Source organism: Cyprinodon tularosa, unplaced genomic scaffold (assembly GCF_016077235.1).
Source record: "Cyprinodon tularosa strain WSP-4 unplaced genomic scaffold, ASM1607723v1 ctg787, whole genome shotgun sequence".
NCBI classification, from domain to species: domain Eukaryota; kingdom Metazoa; phylum Chordata; class Actinopteri; order Cyprinodontiformes; family Cyprinodontidae; genus Cyprinodon; species Cyprinodon tularosa.
In genome coordinates, this window is record NW_024039548.1 from 152,120 (window position 1) to 174,821 (window position 22,702).

The 22,702-nt window shown below is 34.9% G+C and overlaps 1 protein-coding gene across 4 annotated transcripts in view; it reads right to left on the bottom strand.

Annotated features, from left to right (window-relative positions):
• Window positions 1-9,414: 9,414 nt before the first annotated feature.
• Window positions 9,415-22,702, bottom strand: part of npnta (nephronectin a) — a 71,832-nt gene continuing 58,544 nt past the window's right edge. For all 4 annotated transcript variants that reach the window (XM_038271003.1, XM_038271004.1, XM_038271005.1 and 1 more), the window contains 4 exons: window positions 21,680-21,769; window positions 20,016-20,114; window positions 16,303-16,562; window positions 9,415-11,788 (listed from right to left, as the gene is read on the bottom strand). In XM_038271003.1, the coding sequence (XP_038126931.1) occupies window positions 11,678-11,788; window positions 16,303-16,562; window positions 20,016-20,114; window positions 21,680-21,769 (560 nt within the window). In that variant the 3' untranslated portion in view covers window positions 9,415-11,677. The remainder of the gene's footprint in view (window positions 11,789-16,302; window positions 16,563-20,015; window positions 20,115-21,679; window positions 21,770-22,702) is intronic.

Genomic DNA, 22,702 nt, shown 5'->3' on the forward strand with positions numbered 1-22,702 from the left:
GCCCAAAGATATTCCTTATGTCCACTGAACAAAAACTACAAGGCTCAAAAGGATATTATTTTTTTTATCTTTCAGAAAAAGCTTGTCGGTGTTTTCCTCTATATAATTCTGAAAAAGTTTAGGAATCCAATCACATACTAAGAAACAGTCCAAATCCTGAGTCCTTGGCCTGTTAGATTAGTGAGTGGTTGAATTTTTCTTGTTTGCTTTCTTCTTTCGTTCCTAAAAAAGATTAACCATAGTTGAGAATGCATTTACCTCAAATAATTCACTTCCTTTTTGAGACTGTTCAAATGTGAACAGGTAAATACAGAGAATACTTAGTTCTTTAGGCGCAATTTGCCACAGATCAATTTAAACCAAAGAGATTAACCAGCAAATTAAAATCTTCTAAAAATCCACTTTCATGCCTTTGCTCGGGTAAGTATTAACATATGACTATCACATTTATTTTTGAAGCATATACATTTACTTTTTTTTTTTATTTAAATTAAAGTTTCATACTTTTTAAACTATTAAATATAATTTAAATTTTTGATCAGTCTATTTATTTTAGATCTAAAATACCAGCAGTTTGAGTCTTTTTGTAAATAATCTAAAAAAAAACCTTAGCTTAGTTACATCCAACAAATTTTTAGTAGGGTTTACTAATGCTAGCAACTGATAGCACCCATATTCATGTGTGGGATATGCAGATGTAGTTCATTCTTCTTCAAAGTCTGTGATGTCACACACCAACTGGCTTCTTCAGAAACTCTCAAAGTTTGTCCTAAAACTCCTAGAAGGTTAGTAAACCAGAATTCAGCATTGGAAACATTACCCGCTGTTTCCACCTGGTCACTCAAGTGTTCAATCTCCTTCCAGAAGTTCTGGTTGCTGATTCTGGTTGGGATTCTAGGTCTTCCGTTTTCTGGTCATTACAATGTAACGTTGACATGAAACCATCAGACATTGTGGAGGTTCCTCTTTGTGACTGTATTGGTCCCTGGACCACATTGGGGAACACAGACGTCATTTCAGGTGTGTTTGATCACAAATATCGATCATTAAAGAGTTGTTATGAGAAACGATCTAGACGCTGAAACAGTTAACAGCTCCAGGAAACCACTGCAACAAACGGTTATTGGCTGTCAGGATGATTTTCTCTGACTGTAATTCTAGGTCTTTTACACCAGAGTTGATGGACTCACAACTTTAAGTCGCACTGTCACTTTTTCCTCATCAGTTTTCAAAATATTAGAATTTTGCATTGGAATGTTATTTATGTTCAGCAGCTGGTTTGTTTTTGTAGTGTCCCCTGGGGGCCAGTTTTAATGAGTCAGGGTGTCATCCAAATATATAACTTGAAAGTGTTTTTAAATCCAACTATATTCCAAAACTGTCACACATTTTCCTCTTTGTGGAACCATTTTAATACTTAGATGTGAAGTCAAGGTTTTCTTCTACATTGAATTAGAGAATAATTGTACCAATGTATGCATAAGATAAAAAAAAAGCAATGTAAATGAGCTTCTTTGCAGTTCCTGATTAATTCTGATGCACGTATTTTGCTTATGTGGCTGAGCTGTTAATGGCTTTTTTTTATTTCTAAGGTTGCATTAATTTTCTATAAGCCTCTTTGCATCATTTAGAGTTCCCTCTTTGAACAATTCATTGCATCGTCTGCAGGGACAGTTTACGTGCTACTGCAGGAACAAATTGAAATTTAATTTACTGAAGGTGGATGCAATTAAAACAAGAACTAAAATGAATATGAAATGCTCTGATGTAGTTCATAGAAAAACTGCTGCAAAATGATCTCGTTTCAAAGTCAGCACATAGCCCACAATCTAGCTTTAATTATTTCTCATCAAATTGAAATGGTTTGGACTGCACTACAAAAGTAGCTGAAGTGAGACCTCAGTCTGCAGACACATTTATATATGCAAGCAACCAGCAGCCAAATGTAGTTACTGTGACTTAAGCGAGACCACGGCACCACTGTTTATACTGTTTCTGTCCTCTCAGCATAATTTAGCATATCATCTCCTTGTCTGAACCAAAACAAAAGCTGAGTTTGATTCCCAGTTAATTAAGTCTCTTGCTTCAGTTAACTTGTCATTTGAATATCTTTGTAGAGGAAACAACTTTCCTGCAGAGGACAGCTTACTTCACAAAAGTTATTTTTTTGTTCTACCTGTAGTTCAGCAGAAAAAACAACAACTTTTCTTTTAATCTATGTGTGTCCTCCTGTTTTGGCATCAGAGTGAGGACTGTTTATCCAGTTTCATCATCAAAGTGTGGGACATTTTTCTTGTCCTTCCTTCCTTCCTATTTTGCTAAAGCTCATGTTAGGTATGAACTGGATTAAAATAGATTAAAGATAACTCAAACTCAATGAAAGTTAATCTGAATCAACAACAAAAAAAGATGTAAATCCCTTTATTGTCTCACAATAGGGAAATTCAGTCCCTGCATTTTGACCCATCCCTTTGGGGAGCAGTGGGCTGCCATTGTGTGGCACCCGGGGAGCTGTCAGGGGTTAAGGGTTCTGCTCAGGAACCCATAGTGGAGGCTGTTGGGATCAAACCGGGTAGTTGCAACCTTCTCAGAGCTCAAGCAAAACGGTCCTCTTTACATATACATGTATCACAACCAGAGCCCTGGCTTTTGGGGCTCAAAGCCAGGGCCCATACTGTATGTGTTTGTTGAGTTTAGTATAAGAGTTGAAAGTTTATTCAAAATATACAGTAGGTGTTTTTTTATTATTATTAGGAGTCCTTGCAATTTTTGTTTGCCTACCAACGCCTAATGTAAATTTAGGTTTTTCAGGTGTTTCTAAATCGTTTTTGATTATTTTGGAGTGGCCAGTTAATGAGCTAGGCAACAAATAAAACACCTGGCATTTTGTTGTGTGAGTATATCACAGCAACTGGAGGATGGGATCCTGAGTTGCAGTCTCTCACAAAATATATGAGGAGGATTCCAGCAGATGTCTAGAAAATGAATCTGAGCAGTCAACCTCCACAGAAAGAGCCAGAGAGAAGGTGAGGTAAGGCGACTGCCAGGGACGGAGCAGCAGCAGATAAGAGCTAAAAAGGAGAGGATGTGACAGAAGATGTAGCTACTTTCAAACAAAACCTGCATTTAATTGTTTGCTTTTATTTTATTTGTCTTTGCCAAAACATTTTTTTGACAAACTGACATTTCTGGGGAAATTATTTTCAAGGCTCAGCCTCGAAACTGATATTCAGTTATTCTCATTCATCCCCCACTGTATCTCAGTCATATTTACATGGAATCTGTACATAGAACTCTCTGGAAATGAACTTTCATTAGAGCCCTCAGTCATGTCTCTTTGAAGATGTAAACAGCGGTTATAGCCATTTAAAGTTGCCATGTCAAGTGGTTCTCCATTTTGGTCTAGTTTGGCTAAATCTTGGAGAACCCCTGCATAAACCCACAGAATTGTAATTTCATTATACTAATAACTACAGAGCTCAACCTAGAAAAACTTGTCTCTTTTGGCTCCTCCATTTTTGTTTCTACCGACTACCTCCTTGCATTAGCCTGTAGCTGCATGACAGAGAAAAGAACGAATGAAATGCATAACATGTGGGTTTCAACCTCAGCAACCAATAAGTGTTTATCAGTGCAACAACATTTCATCACTTCTACAAACAAACCAAGATATTAAGCTGCTGCCCCTACAGTACTCCAAATGGTTCCAGAACAGCATATATCTTAATTTGGATCTGCTTTTCATAGACATTTTTGGTATTTCGGAGGTTTTTGTTGTTTTTGGTTCTTGCTCTTTTTGTTTGCATGTGTCATATTATCATAAGGAACAATAAAAAAAAAAATAAATTTCTCTGATTTAATTTTCTTTACTAGAGTTGAAAAGATATTACTAATTAGTTTAAAAATGATAAATTAACTTGCATGTAAACAGGCCTTTAAAGAAAACACATTTGGCATGATTATTCTAAGGTTTTAAAATCAGTCACTAGAACTTTTCCTCTTAAAAGGGGATCAAAACTTTATAAAACAAAAAGAGGGATTTGGACATTTCTAAATATTTCTGCCAATTCAATCTGAATATCATAATTCAAATGGCTGACCAGAACTGAGCACTCATTGAACTAAGAATAAAGAAATGTCATGTCAAATTGTCATGACCGATTTTTACCACTAATTAATATCCACAATAGTTACCAAAAAAAGAACATTTCTATTTTTAAGTGCTTAAAATGTAGCAATTTTCAGGAACTTATGTGATTTTCTATAAGCCTGAAATAAAATTATTTATCCATAAACCTGATTTTAAAAGTAAAGTTCGGTCATATTCAGAATTCAAACGTCTGAAAGTACTTTAAATATGAAATAATTACATACTGTTCAATAAAGGTAAGTTTTTTTTTTAATTAGGACTAATTTCATTTGAATGTGCTTTACTGGAGGAATCCATGTTTGTCAAAGACCTGCCACCTACCAGTTTGTGGCGTTGTGGTGCGGTATCAGCTGTTGATCAAGTCCCAGTGCCGTATCTGGTAATTGTCACAAAGAGCTATTATCCAAGTCATCATGAAAACATTCTTCTTCGAAATTTTGGCTGCATATCACGTTTTTTTGTCTGGAAAGAAGTTCAATGGCAGGATCATGAATCAGAAAGGTGAAATAACAAAAAATTTTCACTTTTACCCAACGTTTACAACATCCAACTGCCATTCACGAGGGGCATTGTCATTTTAACTAAAGCTCTCGCAAATGGTGAAGTCCTCTCAAAATCTTATAAAATAATTATTGTTGATTGCATGGGTATTTAGTAGTTCCCATTGATTTTGCTTTTAAAGCGGGGAAATTGGCGCTAGTCTTAGCGCACCATGACGTCACTGCCAGAAGATGTCACCTTCCTCGCTCCAGATTAAGGTCCATGGGAGATCGGGCCTTCGCTGTCGCTGCCCCCCGTCTCTGGAACTCTCTCCCAGATCATCTGAGAGCTCCACAACCACTGAATGATTTTAAAAGAGGCTTGAAGACTTTTTTATTTAAGCAAGCCTATTCTGCCTCCACATGATTTTTATGATGTTGATTTTTATCTTTGATTTTATTTGCACTGTGTAGCACTTTGAGATTTTTATTAATGACCACATGATTTTTATGATGTTGATTTTTATCTTTGATTTTACTGGCACTGTGTAGCACTTTGAGATTTTTGCTAATGAAAAGTGCGGTACAAATTGGATTTATTATTATTATTATTATTATTGGAGTAAGGTGTTACTATATTTGGGCAAAAATGGCCATTCCTGGACTCAGTGATATCAATGAAAATTACCAATTTTTTTTATTACTGATTAACGCTAACTTCATTAAATCAAGCATATTAGTTTTAGGTATAGATAATGACCCATTGATCATTCCTTGGTGCCCGGACTTTTCCTTTATTATTCGCTGATACTGATTCATTAGCAAATTGGGAAAAATTATGTATAGTAGTTCTTAGAAATGTGGGATTTTTTTAAACTCCAGATACAGCATTATTCATATCAGTTTGGAAGTCAGGTTGGAATATATTACAAATGGATCTCTGAGTCCTACAGTAACTAACAGCTCACATGTCAAAATAAGAGATATATACTGTATTAAACTGCCTGTTTTCATAGTCGAATAGGGAGCAAACAAAATAAGGTGATGAAATAATGAAAATTTTTGCACTTGAAGCATCACTTTACCCCAGGGTTTTAGATACCACACTGAATGGTTCCAGTGACAAAATCTTTCGAGAACAGCAATGTGAGAGTCTTACATCATAGGGAATAAGGACCACAAAAGAATAAGCAGGTAAGCAGCAAAAGGAAGTAAATATACTCATTTAGTTTTATCTGCTCTGAGTTGATGTATGTCTTCATCAGGTTGCACAACAAAGGACTTTACAGGGATGAAGCAAAGTAAAGCCATTGTTCTGTGTAGCACACCCTGAGTATGGAACGTTGAGCAAAAATACATGCACGATTGAAGCAGAATACCTAGGAAAAAAAAGAATGGCAGATCAAACATGAATCTTAAAAAAAGAGAAATCTGATGCAATATCTGAATGAGTGTTTCCGCTGTGCGATCATTCAACACACACCATAAAATAACATCCGACCTTCACCACTGTAGTAAAGTTTCAGAAATACTCTAGGCCAGGTGATGTTGAAAAAGTGTCTAATAACACAATATTAAAGGATAGATAATTTTTTTGACTGATTATTCTATTAATAACCAAATAAATATTTGTGAATTGTTATTGAAAATGTATTATTATTAAACATGCATATGGAAAAACCTTTGGTCTACTTTGATGTAGGAAAGAGACAAAAAAGTGTCTTTTTACACTACGTGTGCAACCAGTGTGATTTCAGCTGTTCAGGTGTCTATGCAAATTATATTGTTGCATGTTAGCTACTTCATTGGACTTTGTCACTTTTTACACTGCCCCTTACTGGTTAAACTTAGAAAGTGCATAAAAATCTTAAACAGCCAATGAGAAAGGGGCTTTTGAGAATATATACCACTTGTTCAAAGGAGTATTATGAATATAGAAACTTTAAAGCATAAATGTTATAAGGAAGTTAGAATTTGTCATCTGCCCATTAGAGTGGATATCATATCTCACTAAATATATATACTGTTTGCTTCTGCAGTGAAAAGAATGAAATAAGATATTGTTGTTAGATAATAACTTACAGTTTGTCTTATTTTATTTTCTTTCCAGAATAATATTTCAGTCTCATCTCTTGAGCAGCATAAAATTCAAGGAACTTGAGGGGAAAAATATCAACAAAAATATAAAGGGCAAAAACTTACAATTAGTAAAGGAGATGGATCGATACTTTTTTCCACAGGTCATTTTACTCTTACTAAAGCAAAGAATTTGAGTTTGCAGATGATGTGAGCAACAGCGTCTGAGGAATTATGAGGAATAGAGGCATTCAAATTAGTTGACAGTTGAGCCAAAGGTGAAGAAGCTATAGATGCTGATAAGGTTGAGGATTAAAAAATGATATAGGACTATTGTATATAAAACATCATAAAAACTGTTGCACTGACAGATACTAAAGACATTGATATTATTGCGCTTACTGACCAGGCTCAGTCTCTTTTTTCTTTGTTTAGTGCCATTGACCATTTTGTTGTTGTTTTTTTAAATCATTTTAATTTTTAAGATATACAATACAACATGAGGATGAAGATAAGGTCTGATAAGCCATCTGTTGATAAGTAATTAAGGGACGGATGAGACAGGAGCTGAGAAGCTGACGGTTCCATTTTTATTCCAGTATAGATATAATAAATGTTTTTATTGCAGTATTGGAAAAATTGAAAAAGCAATTTATCATTTTAAACAATGTATACACATTACTTCACAATTTTCTGCAATATGTGTTTTGTTTGTCAAACCAATTGTATTTCAAAGATGTCTACTTTATGACTATCCCTAAAAAAGCAGTTTTAGTTTGAATTTTTTTTATTTACCCAAAGGACTATTTTTCCAACTTTAGATTTTTGAGACTTAACTTGTTGAAATATTTATCGATGACTCTAAGAAAATGCAAAATAAAAAAAGAAACAAGAAAAAAAAACTAGTGTGTCTCGCTGTTCTAACACAGAGAGCTTTTTGCTGGAGGAACATGACCTTTTTCAGATTTCATTTGCTTAAAGTCTCTCATTAATACTGACTCTAAATGCACAAGTTATCTTTTAAATGTCAGTTAAGGTTAAATGTCAAATTTTGGTAACAGCACACTGTGAGCGGACTCATTTCTGTCCCAGAAATGTTAATGACAACGCTGTGTTACTCTGAGATTTGAATAGCATTAAAGCATCATTTATCTTATTTATTCTGTTTTTGACATTTGGCTGTGTGAGCAGCACTATTTAAAATGTCTTATATTTGTCATTGTAGATTAATCTACAATAAGTTTGGATCAATGAGGAGCATTTTTAAACTGCTAATACAGCATGTCATAAGATCTTGATTTATAACTTTAAGGAGGTGATACTTTTATCAATGTCAAGCAGCAGGATGAGCAACAACATTTGTCCCACTCATCCGCTCTTCAGAAAGGCCCTATTTGGGAGAAATTACACTGACATAGTGATTGATAAGCATAGCTTAGACGGAAGAGGTGAAACATTCTACTGTGTCTTTTTCATTGCCTTCTTAGTCCTGATTGTAATATAGAGATGAGATCAGGTAGAACCGGGAGATAGAAACCTGCCAATGATGCCAATAACCAGAGAACAAATCTTCCCAGGGATTCTATTAGACTAGTAAGAGAAAAACACTATAACATATTGGACATATTCAGTAAATAAGAATGTTATTGAGAAGTGCATTCATTTCATTATCTTAATTCACAAAGTAAAATTCCCATAGATTAATTATTCCAGGTTATAAATAGCGTAGATGTTGTTTTGTTGTAAACTGTGCAAACAAAATAAACTCCATATTAAAATATTATGGATCTGGCAACTCTTTATAATTATCTAAAAATACAACATCTCAAACACTGAAGGTGTTGATATTTTAGTTTCAAACTTTTGACAAAGAACATAAGCTATAGTTTGTTTCCTGTTTCTTGTGCATCCAGATTTCTCAGATAAGTATTACTTACATTTCCTATGAGATTGTCCTTTCACTAAATATGCATAACGCTTTTGTTAAAATGACCAAAGGCATTTTTTGGTCTTGTGGCTTTATGAGCTACTCAGTAACATTCTGAATTACTTAGATTAATTATAATAGGATATTTTTTACTTAATTCCCTGATGTTAACTATTGAAAAGCATCTCTAAGATCATAAAATATGGGGAAAAAGGTAATAACTACATTTTTTTTTAAACAATAAAAGAAACATACATACAACGAACATCTACAGTGGTGCAGATTTTGATTTTACATTTTATTTTCTATATAAATAATTGATTTATACATCATTCTGATGGGTCCAGAATTCATGAATATTTACTTCTGATTATGATGTCAATATCTGTACAAAAATATTGTGCAACAGGTATAGTGGGCTGAAGTCATGTGAGATGGAGGTCAGGCCTTGCCTGGTCCTAACAACTCGTGATAGAGATAAGAAATGGGTTCTTCTTGCTCATTTACATTTGGTACCAACTTAAGGAAGCAAAGGGGGTCAGTAGATGCCACTAAGAGGTGGCCACTTTACTTCAAACAGGTAAGCTTAATGTTTGCAGACCTTTAAACCTGCCAGCAAACTGTTTGGAACAGGACTGGGTTTAATTCCTATTTGCTTTTTTGTGTTTTTACCCCAGATTTAACTCCTTGCCAGTAATTGCTTAGCTTAATGCTATCACCAAGGTAGTGAATAAAAGAAAAACTCTCTAATTATTATTAAAACAACCAAAGGAGTCATGGGCAACATTTCTACCATCTCTTTAATTAAATACTGAAATACCAACCAAGTCCAATCAACATTCATATATGAATTTACATAACATATAAATCACACGGCTTATGGCATTGTACAGAGTATGTACACACGGCTACATTTACAAATATACCATTCTGCTCATATCATTTTTTCAATCATTGTCTGTAGCAAATATATTTAATATAACAAAGCACAATAAAAAAAAACTTTAATCATAAGCGTCCAAAATCCTTTTTCTGCTCCATTTTACACCTTTCAAGTATCTGAAGAGAGTTTTTGAGCTAAAGAGGGCATCAGACAAATGGATAGAGACAGTGCTTATTTGTTTGTTTTAAAAAAAAAATCAGCTGCATCATTAGCGATAGTAAAATAACAAATAACAGGATTTTTTTTTAGGAATACTGGGCTTTTTCAACAGGGAAACACTTTCTAGACTAAATACTCGCAGGTGACAGATTTTGGAAGTAATTTAGGTCAAAGTATTAGAGCTATAGTGAAGTAGAGATTCTCCAGGGGTACATTGTAAACAAAGAACTATTAAGCTCTTCTAATCGTAGACAAACATAATGTCTAGTGTGACGCATTGCATTTAGTTTGTTTATAGTTTACAAGCATAAAAATCAGGTATGTTTCCCAGGAATCAATGAGAGCTGAGGACATGCATGGATCAACTGTTAGCAGATTTTTTTTAAAGAAAATAGAAAAATGAAGACAATGAAGACAAGCTGTATTCCAAGACAACAACAAAAAAAAAAGTTGTGAATGTGTTATTTTCTTAATGAGGACTTGTGGACAGTCAGTATATCAATTGCACCCAAAAATCTAAGTTTGGTAACTGGTCATCCTTTTTAGAGGGTTGAAAAGAAACTCAGAAGTTCAAATATAAGCTGAGTTTTTGCCATCTAGATGAATGAAAAATTGAAGATTTAGATCACTTGTTTTTTTTAGACTGTTTATGTCTTCCGAAAGATTGCAAAAACATCACTTGTAACTAAAATGATGCAGACTAGCCATCCAAAACATATAATTACTTACACACAAAAAAAAAAAATCCCTTTATGGTAGCTGTTTTAAATAGTTCAAGGAGCAGAGTACCACTAATAAAGAAATAAAAATTGTGAAATACATTTTTATCTGAATGGTTTACTGGAACAGTAATAAATACATAAAAAAAATGGAAAATGTATAATCATTTAGATATGTCAATAACTCATAAAATCCTGGATAATCAATGTAGACATTATTAAGACAATATTTTCTGTTTTACAGCCCTTACTCTCATCTTATGGCTAAACTTAGACAAATAAACTTCATATTAATCTCTTTTCAGAAAGCACAGTTTGCTTTGATCTCTTACTTTGATTGGTGAGTGCCTAACTAGTTAAAGCCAACCAATTAATGTTGTGCTGCAAAAACACCACTTTAGGGAAGAAATACAATTTTAAACTGATTTTATTGATCAGTTTAATATTGAATTGTACTTTATAATTAATTATTTCCACATTTGATTCTAGATTTTAAAAGTTATTGGGATTAAAATATATTCAAATATCTGAACATTTATGTACATATTAAATTTAATATTCTACTATAATTAGTGTTTATCATATTATTTATTATTTAATGAATTATTGCAATGTGGACTCAATTATTACGTTTGGAATAAATCCATACAGGAGCTAATTTTGGCAAATGGAATCTGTCCTAAATTTACATTCCAACATTATAGTTCAGAATTTCCTGATGGAAATCAACTACCTGGATTTCTAGGTGTCTAAGTCAAAATCAAGTTAATGAGGAGCTATAAACTGTGTCTAAAATATTTGAAAAAAGCAAAAGTGCAAGGCAAAGGAACAGAGCCCTTTCTAGAGAAATCTATAAATGAATGTATGTTACTTGTGTGGTGGCTGAAGGTTTGCCAGAGCTATATGAGATGCAGGACATTTCCATTGTGCTCAGAACATGCAGATTTCAGAAAAGCAAAATTATAGGGTGACAAGACTAGAAGAGTAATGTCAAAAATACCCCCGTGAGATTGGGCTGACTCCTTCTTGTTCGTGGATAGATGAATTGCAGAAAAATCCTGTAACTCATTCTGCATATACATAAGTTTTGATTCCCCTCAGCAGGAAGCAAAAGTGAGACGAGATGGGAAAAAGATGGGATCAAAGCAGAATAAGGAGTCAGTTCTCTTTATGATGATTTCCCCTCTCGTTGTCCTTTTTGTCTGGCCTGCATTGTTCTTTCAGTCAGAGTCTCCTCAGATTGTGCTCATCTGTGCAGGAGCCTTTCCTCAAGGTGATATCATCCACAGCCATCTCTCCACTTCGGCCTCTGCCACGCTCCCCCTTCAAGATAACCTGGTGAACAGCAGGGAAATAAACATTGGTACATAAGTATAAAAGGGGTCTTTAAAGCTTTTGCAGCAGCCATGATCCATTTCCTTTTAAGAGAAAAGAAAAATGTATATGTTAACAATAAACTGATATGTGAAGAGTTTACCTGGCAGTTATTTTAAATTAAAACAGCTTACAGGAATTGGAATATGTTAAACTACTGAGTGGGTGGTGAAAAAGGAGAGGATGGAGGAAGGGTATGGCAGACCTTTTTGACATTTATTAGCTTGCCTTAATATGTAATTCAGATGTCTTAAATGCATTTTTTCCAAGTCAAAATGAGCATTTCAAATATCTAAAATAACATTCTCCCCATGTAAAATAAACATTTCAGATATCTGGGTTTTTACTTCCAGATTTCTAAAATAAAATTCTTCCTATCTAAAATAAACATACTTCCTATCAAAAACTAAATGCTGACAAGGAGGAACTCTTATTTCAGATCTTCACAATAGTGTTACTACTAGTCACAATTATTCTTTCAGATATCAAAAATAATATGACATTATAGATATCCAGAAATCCAATTCTTGACATAAAAAATATATTTCTGCAAGTAGAAATTTCATTACAGATATCAGCAACTTGTTTTATTTATATGTTAATTAGAATTACAGTACAGATATCTCAGTTTTAATAATGCATGTCTATAATTTTATTTTAGATACTTGTACAAGAATAATGAGGCTCAGTTTAAACATAAAATAAGCAGGCTGACTAGTCACATTCCTATAATAGAGTGCACTAAAGAATTCTACCTAGTCACAATTACAATGTTCCTAGTTAGAATTGTATTTTAGATATCACTAATTACATTTCCACCGGTAGAAATTACATTTTAAGTACTCTAGAATCAAATTTGTACTATTAAGAACTACATTTCAGATATGTACAAATCTTTACTTTAAGTGGCAGATTGATCTGTATTTCATATTCAGATATCTTTAATAGTATTCCTTCTATCTAAAATTAAAATTTCAGATCTCTGAAATGTAATTCGTATTACTAGTACAAATGACACCACCTTTCCCCATTCGTGTGTATTGGGCCATGACTTTCAATATCCAAAATGACATTACTCCTATCTGAAATAAACATTCTGAATGACTAAAAATAAATTTCAGATCTACGTTATACAATTGTTACTTTTCGTAATTTTTATTTCAGATATCAAGAATGGAGAAAACATTGCAGACATCTAAAGTAAAATTTCTGGCATCCAAAATATATTTTTACTAGTATAAATATCTATACAGATATCTACAACTACATTTGTACTAGGAACAATTTAGTTGTGGATATCCATAATTGCCATTCTTCCTATCTAAATTCGAAATGAATACTTTAACGTAACTGATCATTGATGCAACGTATGAGTTGGACTATAGAAGCAAATCGTTACCATATTTCAAATGAAAAAGCATTTTCAGAAATGCTTTTTCATTTTAAGACCGTGGCTGCATTGTTTGACTCATAAATTAAATTAGTCATCAATCAAATCTGTTTGCATTTTCATTTTCTTCTTTAACACATCTCATCCTTTTATTTAATTAAAATGAAAAAGACATTTGAGATTTATTTTTCAAAATGTACCCCAGCAAATACATACCAAAATTAAATTTAAAATGTCAAATTTGAAAATGAAAAAGCATTTCCAGAAATGCTTTTTCATTTTAAGAATGAGGCTGCATTATTTGACCCATAAATTAAATAAGTGTTGGGATCTGGAGCTGTACCACCTGCCTCCAGCAGAGTTCGCTGTGGATCCTCCTGAGCTGAGCCTTCGACACACCTGAAGCCCATCTCGTCATCAGGAGGATCCTCCACTATATAAGCAGCCCTCAGACCTCGCATCAACGCCGCAGTGTTTATCCAGTTTGGTTAGCACCTGAGCCTCACTACCTCTGTGAAATCTTTGTTGCTTCTAGTATCCTAGTTGGATTCTAATTCCCTTTTTGTCTCTGCCTACAGGAAACCTGTTTTTGTCCTGTAAGCTCTGGATGAGCTTAACCTGTCGAGCCTGCCCTCTGAGCCAAACCTGAAGACCCTTCTCTGGATTCAATGCTGCTCTGGACTAGAGCTGGAAAACCAAGATCAGTCTAAACGTTAGATGCAAGACGCTGAAGCTGAAACTGAACTCTGCTGAATCAAACAGTCTCTGGACCCAACAGTGCCTCTCTCAAAGCCAAGCCCGGATTCCTCAAGGTAGAACTCAGAAGATAACATCACCTGACTCTTCTGCTACGTGGCTAACTGAACTGTCTCCCTTTCAGTATCCTGTGAACCAGATCCCCAGACGTGAACCAGTGCCTGACCCTTTACATGTGCAATTGTCAATAAACTCATTTGAACCTTTTCCCTGTTTCCCGTGGTGTTCTGCATATTGGGCCTCTCTAAGTAATCCATCATCCTATTTGCATTTGCATTTTCTTCTTTAAGACTGCAAATTTTATACCATAATCAAAGAGAAAACACAGCGGACATTGCTTTTTCGTTTTCGTGGTCTGCCTGCAAAGTACTGTCCGAAACGAAAAGAAGTCTGAGCGGCGGGCGCAGCAGACTGACATCAGCAGCCGCTCTTCCTCAGGTCCTTGCTGACCGGGCTACCCATCTTGATCGGTAGGGGGCGCTGTGCACGTCTGCATTGCATTACACTATAAGCGTGCCGGCGGTAAACTGGTTGAATTGCTGGGTCTTTAGCATCACAGGTCATGGCACTCCCTCAAATTGTAAAAACACTTTTAGAATTAGCTGAGCAGGTAGAATCCAATCCAATATGGTAACGATTTGCTTTCATATTTGACATTGTTGAGCACTGCACCCAGGAGGTCATTATTCCCACTTGCTAACACTGAATATTTTTCCCTCTGGAATAAAATGGAGGCAGACATTAACAGAACTTCTGCTTTTGACAGACTTTCTGGTGTTTCTCGTGCAAGACGCTCTATGCTGCCACAAATCCCCTGGTTGAGAATGAGCTAATTTCATTTTCTTTCCATTCTGTCCAGACTATCACCGACACAATTACTGCTTTCAAATCCAGAGAGGAAGCTAAACTCATAAAACCGAATGTCTTGAATTTAGGTTCAAAATTCTTAAACTATGTAAGATACACTATGTTTGGTCATTTTTTCTTGAGATTAAGAATGTTTATTTTAGATAGGAAGAATGTTATTTTAGATATCTGGAAGTAAATGCCCAAAACACATGAATATGGAAAGTGACGTCATTTGTACTAGTAGGAATTACATTTCAGATAACTCAAATGTTTATTGTAGATAGGAAGAATACTATTTTAGATATCTGAAATGTTCATTTTGACTAGGAAAAAAATAATTTGAGAGATCGGATATATATATTTAGTCAAGCTAATAAATGTCAAAAGGGCCACTTAAAATTTGTAAAGATTTCTAGGTATCCGAAAATTTATTCTTACTACTACAACTATATTTTTGGCATCCTGAAATTAAATTGTTGCTAGCAAAAATGTAATTTAGGATATCTATATGTACATTTCTGACTAGTAGGAATTAAGTTTTGACCAGGAAGAACCTTCTTTTAGAGATCAACAAATGGAACAATAGAGAGGACAGTGCTTCTAATAAATGTAAAAACGGATTGCCATAGGGTTGTTTATATTATTCCCTAAAGGTTTAGCTTAGAGGTTTAGAGTAAGGATTTGTGAAAAAAATAAAGAAGTGAAGAGAGCATCCTGCTCCTCACCCACTAAAACAATCTAATTCCAAGAACAGGGGATAAAGAACAGTTTGTGCCATAGATTTAACATGGAACTATAGAAAAGTCAACAGCCACATCATAAAAGCAAATACAAATGATATTTTTGAGCATAAAGTTTCTAGACTATGAAAATTTTTCATTTTCTGTGTTTATTGTTTTTTTTTTTTTACTTTTGAACCTTTTGGTTTAATAAATCAAAAATGTTTTCTTAAATATTCCTGCTTCCTGCATGTTTATATTTGTTTACCAGCGGTATGACGCAGCGCCCTCCCCCACTTGGTGTACAAAATAAATGTAGGCATCTAAAATTTTATAAGCCTTCAGTGCTTTCCCTGAAAAGCAAGACTGTCGATTCACCAAATAATTATAGAGGACGTGGTAGGCGAAGTCGGGGATGTCTGAACGATGGCAGTCTTGAATCTGCGTAAACAAGCTATCGGGCCTATTATAGGGATCCTGCACTCCAAGAAGAGAACTTTTTGCACACCGTTTAATCTCCCCATCTAAATGTTCAACATATGTAGACAATATTGGATCTGCAGATTCTAAACTCAATTTGTATTACATTGCTTTAGTAAATATCACACATTAATATTACGCCGCACACAGGTGGTTCTATGCTGTCAGTATGGTGGAGTAAACAGACAGCGGTCATGTGACTGTATGTCCTCTATAGAAAAAAACAGGACTAAAATTGAAATTTGCCTTTAGAACTAGATTTTATTATTAATTATACTTACACTTTCCAGGCCTGTACCCCATAAAGTGATCTGAGTGTGCCTCCAGCCGTTGCCACCAGTTCGGCTCCATACTGCAGGACTGAACTGCTTTCCCTTTTTCACGAACACCTGAAGCATTCCCACATGGTGGCCTGCCAGCTTGTGGCGAAATGAAAGGCACAAGTTGCCGTCATTCCAAGGAGAGATGAGAGGCAGTACTAGCCGGGCCCCTCGTCCCGTCCTCTTGTTTCTTGTTTCTGGGATAGTAAGATACCGTCCACCTGTACAAGCAAATGGATGATGTAAATAAATAAAGAAAACAAAATAAAAAGGACAATGATAACCTTTTTTAGTCACAATGGAGATTGACTTTTCAAATTTGATAATGTTGCATTAAATTGGTGTGTTGGGAGATCATAATCCCACAAAAGGAAGGAAAACAGCTAACTATAATCTTTTTAAAAATAAGCTTCCTGTATCATTATGTGGATTTAGCAATCCAATTTTTTCAGAGTGATAAAAGGAAAGTTTAATATGAGAATTTAAAGGCTTGTTTCAACTCAGGTGTCAGCAAATCTGCTGTATTGCTTTTCCACCTTAGATTTGTTTTACCTAAAGAAGTAAGACTGAAGAAAGTTAAATATAACAATACTTATTGCCTTTAATAAATAACATATGTATGTAGTGACAATTACTCAAAATGGTAATCAAGTTTTTAAAAGAAAAAAAAGTTTTCAAATAAAAGTAAAAAAAAAAAAAACTTAGCAAAAAGCTAACCCATCATGAGTAGAAACAGGGCCAATTGCATGCATATATATATATATATATATATATATATATATATATATATATATATATATATATATATATATATATATATATATATATATATATATATATATATATATATATATATACAGGTGCTGGTCATAAAATTAGAATATCATGAAAAAGTAGATTGATTTCAGTAATTCCATTTAAAAAGTGAAACTTGTATATTATATTCATACATTACATACAAACTCATATATTTCAGATGTTTATTTTGTTTAATTTTGATGATTACAAATGACAACAAATGAAAATCTCAAATTCATCATATCAGAAAATTAGAATATTACTGAAGACCAATAAAAACAAAGGATTTATAGAAATGTTGGCCAACTGAAAAGTATGAACATGAAAAGTATGAGCATGTACAGCACTCAGTATTTAGTTGGGCCTCCTTTGGCCTGTATTACTGCAGCAATGCGGCGTGGCATGGAGTCGATCAGTCTGTGGCACTGCTCAGGTGTTATTATAGCCCAGGTTGCTCTAATAGTGGCTTTTAGCTCTTCTGAATTGTTGGGTCTGGTGTATTGCATCTTCTTCTTCACAATACCCCATAGATTTTCTATGGGGTTAAGGTCAGGAGAGTTTGCTGGCCAATTAAGAACAGGGATACCATGGTCCTTCAACCAGGTACTGGTAGCTTTGGCACTGTGTGCAGGTGCCAAGTCCTGTTGGAAAATGAAATCTGCATCTCCAAAAAGTTGGTCAGCTGCAGGAAGCATGAAGTGCTCTAAAACTTCCTGGTATGTGGCTGCGTTGACCCTGGACCTCAGAAAACACAATGGACCAACACCAGCAGATGACATGGCACCCCAAACCATCACTGACTGTGGAAACTTTACACTGGACTTCAAGCAATGTGGATGAAGTGCCTCTCTTCTTTTCCTCCAGACTCTGGGACCTTGATTTCCAAAGGAAATGCAAAATTTACTTTCATCAGAGAACATGACTTTGGACCACTCACCAGCAGTCCAGTCCTGTTTCTCTTTATCCCAGGCAAGACGCTTCTGACGCTGTCTGTGGTTCAAGAGTGGCTTGACACAAGGAATGCGACAGCAGAAACCCATGTCTTTCATACGTCTGTGTGTGGTGGTTCTTGAAGCACTCACTCCAGCTGCAGTCCACTCTTTGTGAATCTCCCCCACATTTTTGAATGGGTTTTGTTTCACAATCCTCTCCAGGGTGCGGTTATCTCTCTTGCTTGTACACTTTTTTCGACCACATCTTTTCCTTCCCTTCGCCTCTCTATTAATGTGCTTGGACACTGAGCTCTGTGAACAGCCAGCCTCTTTAGCGATGACCTTTTGTGTCTTGCCCTCCTTGTGCAAGGTGTCGATGGTCGTCTTTTGGACAACTGTCAAGTCAGCAGTCTTCCCCATGATTGTGTAGCCTATAGAACTAGACTGAAAGACCATTTAAAGGCTTTTGCAGGTGGTTTGAGTTAATTAGCTGATTAGAGTGTGGCACCAGGGGCCATCAATTTTGAACCTTTTCACAATATTCTAATTTTCTGATATGATGAATTTGAGATTTTCATTTGTTGTCATTTGTAATCATCAAAATTAAACAAAATAAACATCTGAAATATATGAGTTTGTATGTAATGTATGAATATAATATACAGGTTTCACTTTTTAAATGGAATTACTGAAATCAATCTACTTTTTCATGATATTCTAATTTTATGACCAGCACCTGTATATATATATATAATATTTTATATTTTATTTCCCTTTGGGATTAATAAAGTATTTTTGAATTGAATTGAGTCTGAAACCAAAATAAAAATCAACCATAACAATCAGGCTCCACAAAGACAAAAACAAGCAATACTGAAGCTGTACTAATTTTAGGTGATTCAATGTCAAAAACAAAAAAAAGAAAAAAGGCAATTTTGTGTTCTGTCACAGCCTATTTGTTTGTGGTCTTCGGCTTACTTGTTTCACTCAAAACATTGTGCTTATTCAACTACTAAATCTGAATTATTTTCCACTATTTTAACTGTCCTCATAAAACAGCTTTTCACTGGTTGCAACAAAATCCTTCTGCACTTTGATCTACAACTGAGTTAATTGGCTTCCCAACCACTTAGAGATTCATTTTATTAATGTATGCACCAGAGCAATTTAACTTGAAAGTGCTTCTGGGTAAAACGCTGATAAATGCTGATTTATGTTTATTTTGCTTCTCTGGCAGAGCCATTTGTGGCTGTTGTTACTTTTAGAGGTTGCACTAGTTAAGGATTCAACATAAGTTATAAATTCCATCAAAGTAAAAAATATTCATGTTTGTCCATGGCGGTCACAGGAAAAGAAGGCGATAAGAAAAAACATACACCTACAGGCATCACAGCAAAAAATAGCATTAGTAGTGGAGACATGTAACCACAGGAGGAATGGTCCAGAAGTGTTTTAATGCAACCTCAACAAGGTGCTGCTCCTTGAAATGTATCCTCTTTATTATCTAAGGTCAGTAATTATACAAAATTATGATATATTATGTATAATTTACTAAAAAAAATGGAAAAATGCAAGGCATCAAGCTGGACAAACCAGATGTAGATACTTTTAGACTTTTTGCATCATCTCAATATAACTTACTATGTTTTTCCCTTTTTTATTTAAAAAGCTTAAGTGACGGGCCACATAATCCACTTCTCATTTACATTTTTTTGAAGAGCAAAGCACTAATCTGCTGAAGACAAATTACTTTCCTTTAGTTATTTATTTGCATTCATCTTGACCTGTAATAAAGCAGAACCAAACAGATTTTCTTTGAGTGCAAGCATGTGCATGTTGATAAAGCAACAAAGCCCTTCTAAATCTACTTGTAAAACAATTATAAACAAACTTCAGTCCATAAGTACGTGGGTTTTTGAAGGATTGACTCTATCCTTCATTTACCTGTTGGATCAGGTGTCGTTTCCCAGTGCAGGTCTCCATCTTTGTCCCTGATCCAACCACAAAGACCATCATCAAAGGAGCAGCTCAAATACCCAGAGCCTGAGAAACAGAGTAGATTACAAATGTGTCATCCTGTGTGCCTTTAACATCAACAAAGAAGAAAGACAAAGCTTCCTCTGATAAAACCCAAGTGTGTTTTTAATTTATCAGGAGAGTATTTAATATGTAAAACTAGATGTCATTCCAAACAGAAATTCATCAAACATGAAATTCCATACAAGTGATCCCTATGTGAACCTAAACCAGGTCTTGTGTGAAGCCAGATTAGTTGGAAGTGAGTATAGTCATTAGTCCAGTGAATTAAGAAGCCCCATCTGTCAGAGTAAAGGTGTCTTTTTCAAGTAAAAACTTGTCAGCAAAGAAGAAACATATTTTTGTCTAAGCCCCTTTATCAAATATTTTACTGCTATTGTAATAGTATTTTATTGCTTTGTTGTAATACCCTAATATTTAATGTGCAATCCTCAGTAAAAAAGAAAAAGCGAGAAAAGATTATTCTGCCAGGATAGTCTTCTATATGTTATTTAATTCATATATAGAATGCGTTAAACATGGAGTAAAATCATTGAGTATAACACTAACCTAAATATAACCTAGAGCATAGAAAACGATCTAGAATTGATGGATTTGGCAACAAAAAGATCAGGATGATAACAAGGAGACCTTCCAAACTTGAAGCTTTGATCTAAAAAGACTGTTCATCCAAACAGTCATGAAAACCTACAAAAAACTGACCATTAATTGTAAGACAAGGTATAAATGCTCTAATGTAAAAAGTTATCCAATTTAATATTGAAAAGACTGAAAGTATGCTCATTTTATACCAAATCTATCATCACTTTAAAGGCAAACTATGCAAATGTAGAGCAGGTCAAGAGAGAGAGGAAATTTAAACTCTTATCTTTAAGTACAAATTGATTATAATGGGTGCCATAAAGGGATCACTTTCAAAAAGGTGAAGGTGCTGAAGGCATAAACAAGAACGCAGTATGTGCTTCAATCATATTAGTTCTATTTCTAAAGGGAACCCAAACTAAAATGTTAACAATTATTTCCAAATGATAATACAATGGCAATGAAAATAGACAATCCATAGATATATGTGATCTGGCATATCTTTCAAAGCATCATCATTTTGCTTTTAATAAAGGGGACTCTCTCTCCATTCGCCAAAAAATGCCAAACTGAATCTTTCAGCTATTTAATCCACACTTTCCCTTGATGTTAATCACACCAAATGGACATGACTTAACAAAAGTGATCATTTTGGATCGATCTATGCATTGAATTTTGCTTATTGATGAATTTTAGAGCATTAAACTAATGTGCTTCCAGTTAATTCATCATTGAGGCAGTGAAACGAGCAAAGGGTGAGAAAAAGGACATTCTGCTGCACATAAGACTGTTGTGATTAAAGCAACATGTCTAGATGCCAGGTGTTCCCTCCGATTAAATAAACCTGGTCACTTTAATAACCTCATCTTTGCATGAGGAGCTATAGGAGATTGTTTCTAGTTATCTAAACCTAAAGTTCATGTTATTCATATCCTGATCCGTCTGTGAAATGCTCTTTCTAGCTGCGGCTGTCATACATATCATCTTACCTGGATCATCGCTGGCTTCATCTGCCGTGTTGCCAAGTTCAATATCAAAGTCTGTATCGAGAACAGTGTTCTGGCCGTTATTCCTGGGGACTGAGAGGAGAGGCATGGGTTTATATAAAGGATTAACAAATATATTGTATTGATTCAATGTTCTCTGCTTTGAGTGGCTGCATGACTTTGTTACAATGGACATCAAAGTGCTTTACAGGGAGGAATCAATGTCAAGGGTTTAACATCTAAAAAACAGCAGATATTGATTAAAGACATTAGAAAAGGGCAAGCCCTGTGTTTTGACTGGAGCAAGGTCTTTTCAAATGTCGTTATATATACTTTTTTTGGTTTATGTTCTATTGATCCAAATGGAGGACATTTTCCTGAAACATAAAAAAAAATCTCATTATAAACAAACTGCAAAAGGCCTAGCACCTTTGTACTAATACAAATTACCCCTCCCTTCACCCTACTTATCATACTAACAACATCCGAGGTAGGAGTAAAAAGCAAAGCTTTTGGCTTTCAGGGCCCTTTCTATCCTTCCATTTTTTCTGGCAGTCTATGGGTGAGAGGCGAGGTACACCCTGGATAGGTCATAAAGCAAAACAAAAACACACAAGGACACATGACCATACACACACACACACACACACACACACACACACACAGTCTCACTCACACCAAAGGAAATGTTTTTTTAGAGAAGCCAATTAACCTATCAGTCATGTTTTGGACTATGTGAGGAAGCCAGAGTACCCAGAAAGAACACATGCATGCATGGGGAGAACATGCAGAAATATCCCAGGCAAAGAAACAAACCCAGAAACTTCTTGCTGCAAGGCAACAGCACTACCCACTGCTCCACCCTGCAGCACCATTTCCAGTTATTTAAGCTATTTCCAACCCTTTCTCTCTGGAAATAGGTTTGGTAAGGAAAATTGCCATGCCAAGCTTTAAAAAAACCTGAAAACCTTCCTCAGTATTTATCCATTAATTTACTTATTGGTATTAGATATTTCATTGAACTGC